This window comes from Panicum virgatum, chromosome 5N (assembly GCF_016808335.1).
Source record: "Panicum virgatum strain AP13 chromosome 5N, P.virgatum_v5, whole genome shotgun sequence".
Lineage (NCBI taxonomy): Eukaryota > Viridiplantae > Streptophyta > Magnoliopsida > Poales > Poaceae > Panicum > Panicum virgatum.
Genome location: NC_053149.1, coordinates 57,329,219 through 57,343,589, shown reverse-complemented (window position 1 = coordinate 57,343,589; position 14,371 = coordinate 57,329,219). Strand labels below are relative to the sequence as shown.

At 46.3% G+C, this 14,371-nt stretch overlaps 2 protein-coding genes and 1 pseudogene across 2 annotated transcripts; 1 reads left to right on the top strand and 2 right to left on the bottom strand.

The window, feature by feature from the left end:
- Window positions 1–218: 218 nt before the first annotated feature.
- On the top strand, window positions 219–1,901 carry LOC120673428 (H/ACA ribonucleoprotein complex subunit 3-like protein). Its single transcript, XM_039954253.1, has 4 exons — window positions 219–384; window positions 488–566; window positions 661–703; window positions 1,602–1,901. The coding sequence occupies exons 2-4, from the start codon at window positions 513–515 to the stop codon at window positions 1,697–1,699; spliced, it is 195 nt and encodes a 64-aa protein (XP_039810187.1). The 5' UTR covers window positions 219–384; window positions 488–512; the 3' UTR covers window positions 1,700–1,901.
- An 813-nt stretch (window positions 1,902–2,714) lies between these two features.
- On the bottom strand, window positions 2,715–6,131 carry LOC120673429 (annotated as a pseudogene).
- Window positions 6,132–10,143: 4,012 nt separating this feature from the next.
- Window positions 10,144–11,796, bottom strand: LOC120674980 (transcription factor PCF7-like). The gene is made up of 2 exons (XM_039956071.1): window positions 11,785–11,796; window positions 10,144–11,625 (listed from the first exon to the last, which is right to left on the bottom strand). Exons 1-2 carry the CDS (start codon window positions 11,794–11,796, stop codon window positions 10,393–10,395), a joined length of 1,245 nt encoding a protein of 414 aa, XP_039812005.1. The 3' UTR covers window positions 10,144–10,392.
- Between the last annotated feature and the right edge of the window lie 2,575 nt (window positions 11,797–14,371).

Here is a 14,371-nt window from a genome sequence, read left to right as displayed (position 1 = left end):
ATTAATTCATCATTAGAGTATGTTTAATGTAGCTAATTAATTATGTCCTAATTAGACTCATTAGATTCGTCTCGCGATTTACAATCCATTTGTGTAATGCGATTCATTTTTCGACTATATTTAGTACACCATGCAAGCGATTTACAAAAATTTTATATTTTGCGTTTATGGATCCAAACAAGGCCTTATATAGATGGGCCTCTCCTACATTTTGGGCGTTTCGTGCCTTGGGCCTATCCCCGAAACACAGAAAGCCCACCCCTCCCCTCAGCCTCTTATACCTTCTCGTCCTCCAGTTTCCCCGTAAACCCTAGCCGCCGGTACCGTCCTGATTCCTGAACCCCTTCTCTCCTCTTCTCCGCTCCGCTCCTCGGCCATCATCCGGTAACTTCGCGACCCCCTCTCCACTCCCCAATCTCTCCTGCTCTTGCTGCGATTCATGGCGATATCGGGAGTAATCACTCTTTATTCTCGTCGGATTTACCAGGGCTCATCCCGCGCGTGGATTCAAGATGTATCTCCAGTACTACATCAACGAGAAGGGGGACAAGGTCTACACAACCAAGGTTGTATGACCTTGCGCTTAATCTTCGCTGGATAGCCGATGGTTTTGATGTGTTAGCCCGTGCTGACGTGCGTATCTTGTTTCCCCCGTTGCAGAAGGAGTCGCCTCTAGGTGTGCCGACGCAGTCTGCTCATCCGGGTACGCCCCCTTCGCTCTGTGGAGTCCTTTCCTGTCTAAGGTGTAATAATATGGCTTCTTGTTGGGAAGAAAGATGTAGTCATCGACTCACAGTTGTCTAATTATTAGCGTTAGCGTGAGCAGGCATGTTTGTATACTTGTTGGAGGTTTTTGATATTTTGTGATTAGACATCCTCTGCAGATTCTTTTGGAGAGCTCGTATAAATTAGGTTTCTGTTAATCCGTTGCTAGGCTACCCTTTTCAAACAGAAAGGCATGTTTTATTTATGCCAATTGTTGTTTTTGGGTGTTGGAACATAGCTCGTGGAGGGTTGCTTGCTAGCACCAGTTAATTCTAATTTCTCATATGGTTCTGGTGGGTTAGGGTCATAGGATGCCAAGCGTATATTCACATTTTTGTATTTTGTATCTGAATCAATCCTATTCCATCAAGGTATAATTTGCAGCGATGCAGTTTAAATAGTACCTTGTACTTTCAATTTCTTCTGAGATAAGGATTCTGGGTATTTTGAACAGATAAATAAGATATTGCTTGCGCAGCACTTATGTAATATCTTAGTGTGAAAAATTTCAGATCATTCTTTTCTAGCAACAAATTCCTTGCAACATGACTTCACCTGTACAATCTAGAATCCTGACCAGTCATGAATGTGCACTGTTCGCCAGATTAGAGTTTAATTTTGTTGTGTTACTATTGGACTAAATAAACTTTAGAGAGTTAAACACCGATTTTAGTTTTCTTATTGATGCATAGTAGGACCCAAAAAAAACAAGACTTGCAATGTGCAGAGCTGAAACATGTGGGAATTAGTTCCTTTTCATGGTTGCATTTGTGGTTTTGATTTACAGTTCGAGTGTGTCATCATGAGTTACTGAGAAATCTTTACTTGTGGAGCAGCTCGCTTCTCACCAGATGACAAGTACTCTCGCCAGCGGTACCTGTTGAAGAAGAGATTTGGACTGCTGCCAACCCAGAAGCCAGCACCAAAGTACTGAAGTTTCAACTGTCCAACCATATGGATGTTCAGGAGAATATCATCTGTTTCGCAGCTTGTTGGTTGTAATGTAGATTAGCTATCTGAGAAAAAAAATCAAACACTACTAGGCGCTACCATGGTATTTCTCAGCACATTCAGATGCTATGTAATGCTATTGACAGATCGTGCTTCCTAATGTTATGTTACTCTTTCGGTCTCAACTGTTGCTTAGCTGCTGCAGTACACATGGTCTAGACTGCTACGGTAACCTGTATTTCCTGGGCTACCAGGAGTACAGGGCAGCTTCTCTTGGCCTTTTAAAACGTTCCCCGTCCAGTTCATATCTTCCTCACATGTGGATGATTTGGGGGCATTTGGTCCTATAAAACGTTGGAATTCAACCTTTTAAATCATATACTAGAACTTAAATCAACAATGTGCAACTCGTTCTGGTGATACTGAGTGCAACGATTAATCCTGCTATCCGTTTCGTGCAAGAAATGCCCAAAGTATGCTGAATTTTGTATAATACTATGAACTAGTGAACACTTTACATTATTATAAAAAGAACACTTTACATTTATCAACGTGGTTTCAAGCTCTTCAGAAATAGATTCTTCGTCCAATCGTCCTAGACCAGATTGTGCAAGAGTAGAGAGGGACTGCGGAAGACAGGCTTAACCCAGGAACATGTAAAAATGTAGTCAGTGCAATTTCACCAAAATGCACATGGACTAGGAAACCAAAATGTGGGAAATCAACTTATAATATGCAGAATGTATGACAATCACCGTGTTCGGCAGGCTGGAGCTGGAGGCTGGAGCTGGAGTGGTGTGAGAAAAATACTGTTACTTGGCTGGTGGCTGGAGTGGTGTGTGAGAGAAATATTATAGGGCTGGAGGGCTGTAGACCAGCCGAACACGGTGAATATGACAATAGCCTGTCTACCTGAAAAGGCAGATATCAGTCTGCAATGGATAATATTGATCTACACTGGTATGTGTCACTAACTAGCATAACTACAACTAACTTCATGACTTCATAAAAGATGATTTCTCCAAAATGACCAGAGTAACAATGGTGGTATTGCCACGTGTAACATGTTTCTTGGGGACAAAAAGGGTATACTGTGTGAGCGAAAGGGTGTGTTGCCTTTCCCAGTAGAAGAATGTATTTTCCTAGGTCTACTGAGTTGTATCAAAGTGAGCAGTAATCATCTGTACTATCTTTTCACATGGGAAATCTTTCCAGTACTCTGGAGAAGAAACCATCTCTACATTCCTGGACGATGGATCATCATCTTCATCTTCAGAGATACCATCTCCAGTGCTGATAATATCGGTATTGCTTGCCTGCCTAACAAACTGTCCTTGTTTCAGCAAGTTTCTTCCGACTCACCTACCTCACTTTCTTGTCAAAACAGCGCTCTTTCCTTTTCTGCCTAAATTTGGCAAGTGCTTTGGCCCTCCTTTCAGAGCCACTGCATGTTTCCTCAGGCACTGGTGTGCTTGACCCTGATGACCACATATTTTGTGTCGGTAAATGATTTGAGTGCATAATCATACCACCTGGATTAAACTGAAACGATGACATCATAGGTACACCATGGCATTGGGGATAAGCGTTGTACTGGGATATCATAGTTGGTGGTGTATGTCCTTGACCATTATTTATGTTCTCTTGAAAATTTTGCACCGAAGAAAGTGCTATGCTGTGCTCTACCATCCCTGGATAATAAAATGGGTAATGGTACATAGGTGGAGTTCCTGAAGTACCATTTTGGCCTTCATTGCTTCGCTCCATATGTATGTTAGATGATGAAAAGCACACCATAGGGTACTGTACAGGCATCTCATAAGCTTCTTTATCCCGGATATTTACATCAGTACCGGTTTCACTTCTGTCAGTTGCGGTAGAGCAATTACCCTGGTTATCAAATGATTCGAACTGACTGCCACCTCTTTGTAGTTCACTATCAAATGAGCTGGTGACTGGGGTGCTTGACTTAACATATACTAGAAATGCAGACGATTCGCCAACCCTCAGATTAGTTTTTATAGGGCGTGAAAACATTCTTCGTGGCGATGCTGTCAATTAAAAGAATCAAATAAGAAACAGGTTCAGAAGTAGAACTGACTAACAATGAAAAAGTTAGATCAATTATCACAGGAAATAGACAGGTCAGAATGAAATATCTTACATGCTTGATCGGCATCTACGACAGAACCTGGCACACCCTCCGTTTTGCCTCTTTGTTCAGTCTCAGCAGCAGCAGGATTAGACTGGAACATGGCAAGAAATGGAAGAGAGCTTAAACTAGTATCGGTGTGTACAAATTAGCATGTCATCATCATAGAGCATACAAGGAAAACAGGTACATCTGTGGCACCATCAAAGCACAAAAATGGAAATCTACTAAAACAACAAAATGAATATCTGAACTGCAACAAACTTCCTAAAGTTAACTCGTATTCATGTTGATTTGAGGTGCCTGTTTCTTGATTCATGTTTTCTTTTGGCCTATCATCCGTCTCATCTGAGAGGAGGGTGGTGCTATTTGTATTGGCATCACTAGGTTCTGAGAGCACCAACTCGAAGTTGTCATTGAAGAAGTTTTTCTCAGGCAAACCAAGCTGCCAACACCAGCACTCAATTTAAAGAACAATTCATACAGGTACAGCAATATACACACGCATCTCAGCTTAGAACATGCTTTTAACACAGAGGCTAAGGTGAATCAGCATAGCGCCCTTTACCATCTGTCTCCGCCGCCACACATGGGTCTAAAGGTTCAGCAGCTCATTGGTGCGCAGCGGCTTCACCAGGTACTCAGCTGCCCCAAGCCGCAAGCACTTGACAAGAACCGAGACCTCATCTCTGTTGGACATCACTACATAATTCCATCAACAGGATGGTGATCACAACAACCACGTCACTGGAATCGGTATGACACAGAGAACAGTACGGCAGCTTACTGATGATGGGGATGTGGCGCAGGTCCTTGTTCCTGGCAATGTACTTGAGCATCTTGAAGCACTTTGTGACCGGCAGATCGACCTCAGCCAGGATGATGTCGATCACCAGCACCAGCACCAGCACCACTGTAAGCACACATGACGCATAACAATGCAATTAGTAGTGTAGTACAATTAATGATTAAGCCCACAGAGAGAAGCAAAACACAATCCTAATCCGGGAAATCCCAGAGGATTAGACATACTAAGTATGGGGGTGAAAAAGTTTGACTAACCTTGGTATGAGCAGTTCCCGAGGAGCCGCAGCACCTCCCGCGAGCTGGTGGCGGCGCCGTCGCAGAGCAGAATCCTGACCTTGCTCCGGTCCACGAACTGCTGTCCTCCTCCCACCGCCACCCCGGTGCCGCCGCTGCCGCCAACGCGATCCCCCTCGCAGCCGCCCACCATACCCACTACACAAACCGACAAACCCAAACCGCACCAACCACGCGGCACGCCCGCCTCACACCAACCCGGAGCGTCCGATTCAGCAGCGGCCGGAGCCGGAGACGCAGACGCGGGACGACGCCATCGCTTGGATCTGCGGGCGCCTCCTCCTCCATCCCCGCGGCCGGCAGCACCGTCCCCCCCTCCCCCCTCGCGAGCTACCACCACCACTGCACATGCGCCGTGGCCGCCGACGGCAGGACGGGCAGCACCAGGCACCAGCACAATCAGCAGCGGCTGGGGTCACCACCGGCGGCGGCGCGCTTCTCGGCCTGTCGCGGTCGGCCCCCCACTCATTATCCGCGCCCCCCTGCCGCGCTGGAGGATATTTTCGTCGCCCGTTTCTCGCTTCCCCCAGTGAGTGCGGTGGGGGCACGCAGCCGCAGGAGGAGCAGCGGCCTGTCTGTCTGAGCAGAAGAGGGAGGCGACGAGAAGCGGAAACCAGCCAGCCGAACCGCGGAGTAAAATAGGAAACGAGGCGACGGCTGGGCGCGCCGGGCGAGCCGGCCGCGCGATCTCGGCCGCCCAGAAGCGACCGAGGAGCGGTTACGGCCGGGGCCGAGCCGCGCGCTCCCGGCTGATAAGCAGCCTGCCGAATCACCAAAAGGGCAGACGCGTACGCCGGCCGAGCTGGAGACGATCGATGCGGGGCATTCCTTGGAGGGCCGGAACCTGGCCAGGAACACGCCGTCGACGAGGTTCGTCGATAGCCCTCACTGGCCGGCCGGCCGGTCGCCCGGTCGAAAGCGCCACCGGGTTCGGCGGGCACGCTGTGCTCGTCGTGAAGGAAATAAAAAAGATGCGGAGACGTCGACGTGCTCGGCCTCGGCATGGGCGCGCGCGTACGGCAGGAGGACGGGCTTTAAAGCGATTCGGCGGACGAGATGCCGCCATTGCGGTCGGAGGGAGAGGCGGAGGCCTTTCCGGCCGGGAGATGCCGGTGTTGCATTGCGCGCTGCTGGTTGCAGGGCAGGGCAGCCTTGCTAGCTGCCACCTTTTGGCGAGCCCTTTCGCTCATGAAGGCATCTCCCACCGGATGGCCGGCCTGAGGAGAGAAATCGTGCGCCACGTAGGCTTGCTGTGCAGCTGTGAAATCACCGGAGCGCGCACCGCACAACCATTTGAATAGTGAGTAGTGACTGACCACGCAACAGTTTGAGATCACTCTCGGATGAAAATTCATAAACGCATTAAGATGACAAGGTAATATTTTTTAGATTTACTTGTTTAAAAAAAATCTTTTTTAGATTTAGATAAAGAGAAAAGGTCCGGCCTGCTGCTGCGTTGGTCGATGCATAGAACCATAGTTGCTTATCATTAGTACATCATCAAAGTGTATGCAGGGGCAGGAGTGAAGAGGAGCTCCCACGAGCCCCCCTAAGAAACTTTAGCATAGTGAAGAGGAGGAAGAAGGAGAAGAGAGGAAGAAGGGAAAGAGAGAAGAGAGAAGGAGAAGAAGAAAATGAGCTCCCCTTGGTCCAAACTCTGGCTCCGCCCCTAAGTGTATGATATCTGAATTGGGGAAACAAAATGAAACAGAAGGCTACATGCATGCATATGCAACATTATATAATAGACACGCATATATAGTTTGTTGGATGTACCTAAAAATACACAAATTATTTCCCCACAGTTGTACGCAATCAAGCTGACACACTCTTTCACTAACCTCTCCCTCTGCACTTTGTCCGTATAATCACTTATTATTATTCATATGTAAGCTACCATATATTGGCGAATCACATCAAATGCAGAAGCAGCTGGTTCGATGATAAATTTGCTAATAATGTCATTGAAGCAAGGTAAATTCTGGTTCATGCATGTACTCCCTCCGCCCCAAATTATTAGTCGTTTTGGTTTTTTTAGATGCATAAATTTTGTTATGCATCTATATATATAATATATACTCCCTCCGTTCCAAATTATAAGTCATTCCAAGAATCTTGGAGGGTCAAACTATCTTAAAGTTTGACCAAAATTATAGAGAGAAACACAAAGATTTATTACATCAAATAGATATACTATGAAAATATAACTAACAAAGAATTTAATGATACTTAATTGGTATCATAAATATTATTATCTTGTTATATAAATTTGGTCAAACTTGAAAAACTTTTACTCTCCAAGATTCCTGGGACGACTTATAATTTGGAACGGAGGGAGTATTTAGTTACATAGCAAAATCTATGTATCTAGAAAAGTCAAAATGACTAATAATTTGGGATGGAGAGAATACTAGCTAGTGAAAGCTTTTGAATGTCAGGTGATTGCATGTATGATGTAGTATTGGTGGCACCACATTTCCAGCTATTTCCATTATATTCACTAGTCTATCAACCCGTGCTCCCGCACGGGCTAATTAGAATTAATATAAGAAAGATGTTAATAATTATAATTATCTATGTTACACTCCTTTTCATCTATTAAATATTCTAACACATACTCTAAAATATATATTTTTATTCTCTAGTTACAATAGATTTCATTTTGCATCACATCTCCATATATATATATGAAATATATTTAGTTGAACTATTTGTTTGTAAATTAATATTCTTATCTCTTCCATCATACGAATATATGGTGACATATGTTGTGGGTAGCATTTTTATATAAACAAAAATACATATAATATATTAATAATGATATAAATAGTAATTTAAAATTTTATATTGGTGCACTTTAATATTTCATTATAATTATATAATTTAGATTCAGATTTAGAAATAATTTAACATGTTATAATAATAAAATAATTGGATAATTTATATGCAAATTTAGAGGGGTATTTGTATTATTTTTCTAATGGCATATATGGGTAATTCACACAAAGATCAAGGGGTTACTTTAGATTGTTTTTATAATGGCAGAGGTGGGTAATTTAAATACATATTTAGGGGTTACTTTAGTCTATTTTCATAATGGTAGAGATGGGTAATTTATTAGAAAATATAATAGATCCGATGATTATTATAATTAGAGTTGTTGGATTAATGGTTAGATGTTTCTGATTTTTGTGAGAATTTATAGAATTTCTCTATTTTTTTAAAGTATCCACCTAGGATCCTATGTGGCTTCATATGGAGGCTCCAAAGGAGCCTCCAATTAGTAATAGTAAGATATAGTATATAATTTCACAAACTACCTAGAGTACGTGGGGGATGGGAGTAACATAATTTTCATTAATTAACTCATTCACGGAACAAATCGAATGATAGTTTGTATTTAACAGAAGTAAGTTTGGACATGATTATTATAAAGAACTGTGCACACGTTTCGTCCAAGTTTGTAAAAGTACCCTTTGAATCTCTTTAAAGATAAGTGCTTCTGTACTGTGTTCCAACTTCCAAATCTGAAGGCCTCCTGTGCGCTGGTGTAGCGTGGTTGCAGTAATACTTTTATTTTATTTTATTTGTTACTACAAGCCGGAACGACAAAGTACAACGGTCTGTAAGCACTATATGCAAAAGTGAGTGGCCGTAGCTGGCAACTGGGGATCTGCTCTGCGGCAGTAGAAAGTGACCTATCCTCAGCATCTTCAAATGGGAAAGAGAGCCCGCAATCATTGTGTGCCATACTTTTATCTACCATGTTCGGTGTCTGAGCAATCTGAGCTACAATGCAGAAGAGAGAGAGGGGAGCGCTTCATCCTTCTCTCTAACGGCAGCATTGCCATTCCACTATTTCTGTGAGTGTGAGGTCAATGCAATGGGAGGTCGATGCATGCCATGCATGGGAATGAATGAGCAAGATATATGTGTAGTGGTGTACGCTTCCATGAACTGGCGAACAAAAATTCAGAGGAATATGGAGGCTGACATGCAAAGCAGCAAGTCCCTAGGCTAAAAACAACCAGAAACGAACACCGGCGGGCTCTGCGCCGAGCCCCTGCCAAATTAGCAGGGCGTTGATATGCCATTGTCCCGGCCCCTTTCATGCAATTGTCAGGAGTACGGCATGCCCATACATGCAATTTTCAGAAGATTCACAGTCTCCGGTGTGCGGAAAGATACCCACCCAACAGTAAAAGCAAAGGGAGGAGGAAAGTGGGGAGGAGGGCAAAGATACCTCACTCACCTCCAATAATAGAGGCATGCAATGCTTAGACTGACCCAACGGAGCACGGTATCCCGCCCCCCCCCCCCCCCCCCACCCTGACTGACATAGGGGGCGGATCCGTCCGCTACGCGCTCCAACGGCGCCCCCCACCGCGCACTCCAAATTGGAGATCGGGGTCTGCGTCCCCCACAGGTGGAGGGCGTACGGACGCCCCCTACCGGCGCGCATGGGCCCACGCCAACGGCCGTGTCTCCTTCGCGCGCGCGGAACCGTCGCAGCGCCGAGGCAGTTGGTTGGAGTGGGAGGTCTAGGTAATATTAAAATACGTGGTAATTGGAGTTAGTTGGAGAGAGAAATATAAAATATTGGATGGTGGGGTATAGGGGGTGTGGTATGGAGTGTATTGTTGGAGAGGATTTTGATATGGAGTGCGGAATCTGTTTAGAGGGTACCATTGGAGACAGTCTTATGCATCGGCGACCTCCCCCCAGGCCAGACATACACACACACTGCACCTATCATTATCGGCACGGAGCCATCAGAGGCAAACATCACAGCACTTCTTGCTGCTGCGCTCCCCCAGCGGCGGCTACAGGGGACTAAACTAACTAACAACTGGTTTTAAATTCAGCTGCCGGTCTCTTTGTTTATTCACATTGCCCCGATCCGACCCCTTTTGCTGCTCTCTGCCCCGGCCTGCGTCGCCTACAAACGTACACATCATTGGAGCCTGAAATTTGCCTGCTTTTCGGAATCAGGATCTAGCTAGGGGGCGAGAAAACCTTCAAATTGGCTAAAGGCCGCTCGGAATCTTCCTTAGAATAATTGGGCGAGAAGAGAAACATTAAAGGGTCCAAAGGGGGAAACCCATCGAGATCATACCGCTTCGTCTCATCGTCACCACATCTTGTCCGTGCTGAGAATCATGAAAGGGGAGAAAAAGGAAAACGAGCAGCAGCAACTAATGCAACAGTAACGGCTGTCTAGTGTCAGGGGAATGGCTTGATTTAAACCTTAGTTATACATGCATGAATAATATAGCAGCAGCAGCAGCTAATGGGGAATTCCATCGCCTAATAAACAAACTCCTACATGAAATGACATACAACTGACCGGCCAGATCCATGGAGAGCAAGCAGTGTGTGTTATTAGAAAGCTCACACACCTCATCATAAGCACGCTCGTGCCATCACTCTCTCATCGCCTCGCTTCCTTGCTCCTCCTCGCCCTGGAGCCGCTGGGCCGCTGCCGGCGCCAGGAACCCCATGAACCCGCCGCCGGCGCCAACCAGATGGCTGAACCCGACCTGCTGCCCAGCCATTGCCGAAGGCTGGTGGATCGCGGCGAGAGGGTCTAGCCAGGTGCGGGCGGACGACGCCCACCCGCCGCCGCTGGACTGAAGGGGTTCCCCTTGGGAGAAGAGCTGGCTCTGGTGGTCTAGCCCTTGCCGCGCCTGCACGCCGAACATGTAGCCGTCGCCATTTCCGGCGCCGCGGCCGTCTCCCGCGCTGCTCTCCGAGGCGTGCCACGACGGCATTCTCTGGCCGTGCTCCGGCCAGCCTGGGACGCCTGCACCGGAGATCATACCTTGATGGTTCTGGTGGGGTACATGGCTGAAGATCTGGTGCTGGTTGGACTGGAGAGTGAGGCAAAGCTCCTGCGGCTGGCTGCTCGTCGAGCGCGACAGGAGGTCTGGCGGGGAGCCCCTGTACTCGTCGTGGGCGGGGGTGGTGCTGGCTGTCGACGACGAGGGGAACAAGGACTTGACGCTGCCGGAGACGCCATCGCCGCCGACCGAATGCGGAACGAACGAGCCGGCCGCACTGCTGATGGCGCCACCGGGGTTGCCGAACCCGTAGGACGTCGAGGTCACCTGCTCGGCCGGCTCAGCGGCGGCATCTGCGGCCTCCGTGGCAGGCGGCGCCTCTGCCCGGTCCGGGAGCTCGTCGATGGCGGACTTGGCGTTGCGGATGAGCCAGTCGACAGCCTTGCTGGGGCGGTCGTAGCCTAGCCGGTCCTGCACGTCGTAGAACCGGATGGCCGTGTGCGCGGCGAGGCGGACGCGGCGGTCGCGCAGCCCGCGCGCCGTGCACACCTTGCTGTGGCGGTCCTTGCGCCCGGCGGCGGACCGCACGATGCGACCGCTCCCGAATGCGGTCGCCAGGGCATCCACGGGCGTCGACTCGCCGCTGCTGACGCCATCTCCGCCAGCTCCTGCCCTCGACTGTTGCTGCTGCAGCCTCCGGTGGTGCTGGAGGTAGCTGAACCCTTGCTGGTGGTAGATCTGGAGTTGCTCCTGCGCCTGCGCTCTCTCCTTCTCCTGGAGCAGGTAGTGCAGGGTGCTGGTGGTGGCGGTAGGGTTGTTGTTGCTCCAAGGGTCCAAGCCCTTGGACAGCTGGTTCTTGTCCTCCTCCAGCTTGAGCTACCTCACTTGCACTCCCCACAGCAGGAAAGAAGAAAGAAGAAGGTAGGAGTAGTAGGAATCGAAAGGGAAAATAGAAATCCCTAATTAATCACCTAAAGAGCCGGACTACAGCTGCATGCGATTGCCATGTCCATCTTGCCCCGCGCCAAAGCTCACTCGGCTGGCCATGTCGAGGGAAAAGATTTTAATGGCCATGGGAACGAACCCCACAAGCACAACTCCGTCCGCAGGAGGCAGAACCACACCACCACCAGCTAACTAATAGCTCCTGCGCGCGCTGGTGGCCTGGGTGCACCCGGCCGGCCTCTCTTTTGTGAAAGTGACAAGCAAAAGAGGGCAGTGCAGATCTTATCTCGGCAATCTCTTTGTGTGCAGCTAGCGAAGCTTACACTGGACGGGCGGGGAGGAGGAGGAGGAGGGAGGAAAAGAAGATCTAGCTAGGAGGGGAAAAAAGATTAGGACCTCTCTACCAAAAAGTGAGATAATTATTAGAATACTACCACAACTCCTAACCTACACCTTGACAAGGACATGAGCTACTACCATATTGAGCTAGCTTAGGAAGATATCATATATCTCTTCTCTAATTTCTGATCTCTTCATTCAATTTTCGTGTGATGTGGGTAAAGTGTAGAGGGAGTTCCGGTCAAAAAAAAAAGTGTAGAGGGAGTTGGAGAGTTGAAAGAGGCTGTGCTAGCTAGCCTGCCATAGATTGATAGGATGATGCAGGGAGAGGGGGGAAGAGAGGAGGGTGGCGAGGACAGGCTCGGAGACAGGAGGAGTCTGGGTGTAGGGCAGAAAAACCTTTGGTGAGATCACGTCTCCGTCTGCTTCAGTTCCTGATTTGAATTGATTAGGAGAAGCCACAATAAATTCGATCCTCCTCCTCCCTCACTCTTCCTGCACAAGACTGTGTGCTGCCCCAATTGGACAGCCCCACACGCTGAACGATACACCAGCTGATTGTGTGCTACGTGTACAAAAATCCCAAATATATATAGTACATATATATATTATTCTAAATTACCCATTGATGTTATTATTGATATATAAAATACTAACTTACCATTAGCTACTAGCTGAGTACACCGTAAAAGAAAAATAATACTTAACTAATAAGCTTGCATTACACCAACCAATGGAATTTTATTTTCATTAAATAGGGTGTCGCATCATCATATTTTTACACGGTGGCGAAGAAATAATGAACAGCTAGAAGAAATGTATTTCATCTAGATATATAAACCTATCTGGATATATACCATTTTCCAACACCAATATAATATGCTCTCCTGCTTCTTTTTCAACCACAAAATTAAATACTTATGTTGCTTATTGCCCAATTCAGGTCACAAGTCTTATTATTATTAATTGGAGGCTCCATTGAAACCCACATGAATACACCTAGGATCCTAGGTGGATACTCTAAAATAGATAAATCCTAAAAACTCTCATAAAATTAGAAACATTCGTCCATCAATTCGACAACTCTAACTATAATAGTAATTAGATATGTTATCTTTTATAATAAATTAACCACCTCTGCTATTGTAAAAAATAGACCCATGATTTAAATAGCGAGCTATCGAATTTAGCATTTCCATGTTCTGGCCGCTATTGCCGCTATAGCGGCGCTATGGCCACGCTATAGCGGCAGCAACACGCAGTAGCGTTAGCTTGCTGTGTTCCAAATAGCGCGCTATTTAAGTGGACTCCAAATTATCATAGAAATTATCATAAGAAACGCAAATTATCATAAGAAATGATCAAATCGGCAATTTTGCCAATAGCGTATGGATAGCGCGCTATGGCGCTAAATGCGTTTAGCGGCGCTATAGCGGGCAGTAGCGGCAATAGCAGTAATAGCACAAAAAAGTAAATTTGCGTCGCGGCGTTTGCTTTGCGCCATTATAGCGCGCTATTTTTTTTCATGGAAATAGACTAAAGCAACCTTCTAAACATGTATCTAAATTATCCACCTCTACCATTATAAAGAAAATCTAAAGTAACACCTAATCTTCGGGTAAATTACCCATCTATGCCATTATGAAAATAATACAAATAATCCCCTAAATTTACATATAAATTATCCAATTATGTTATTATTAAAAGTTAAAGTAATCTCTAAATTTGAATCTAAATTATAATTCATGTATGATGAAAGAGATAAGAATACCACTTCAAAAACAAATAGTTTAATTAAATATATATCAAAAACATATGATGTGTGATGCAAAATGAAATATATTGCAACAAGATAATAATGATAAATATGTATTTAGAGTATGTGTTAGAATATTGTTGACGCTCATTAACAACCATTTCCAGGCGTCAATTTGATCAGAAAATTATGAGAGTTTGCATTTCTTACACGCATCCTTATCCAATAAAGTTCCTAAATCACACTTTACCCTTTAAAATATGCAAGTTGTATTTTCAAGCTAATATACAGGTTACAAGCACACTTTGGCCCGACACAAAATCACAGAAAATATCAGAGTACCGATTCGGGCTCAAATGGACCAAGTGAAGCCCAAGAACTGAAGCAAACCCAGCTGGGGCAGGCCGTGCCTCAACTTTAGGACAAGGGGAGACCAAGACAAGCCCACTCTAGGAAGTTGGGGGCGGTTGGCGGCCCGGGTAGGCCGACCGACCTACCTGGTCGGCCGGTCAGGCCCGTGGGCCCCACTGCCTCAACCAAGGCACGTGGCGCTTCCCTGTTGGCTCACAACGTCGGTTTGGG

Bases quoted from the DNA above. Each gene is read 5' to 3' on its own strand.
- LOC120673428 (XM_039954253.1), top strand. From the start codon at position 513: ATGTATCTCCAGTACTACATCAACGAGAAGGGGGACAAGGTCTACACA. The intron at 567-660 runs GTTGTATGACCT...CCCCCGTTGCAG, and splicing joins ACAAGGTCTACACAACCAAG to AAGGAGTCGCCTCTAGGTGT. The intron at 704-1,601 runs GTACGCCCCCTT...CTTGTGGAGCAG, and splicing joins GACGCAGTCTGCTCATCCGG to CTCGCTTCTCACCAGATGAC.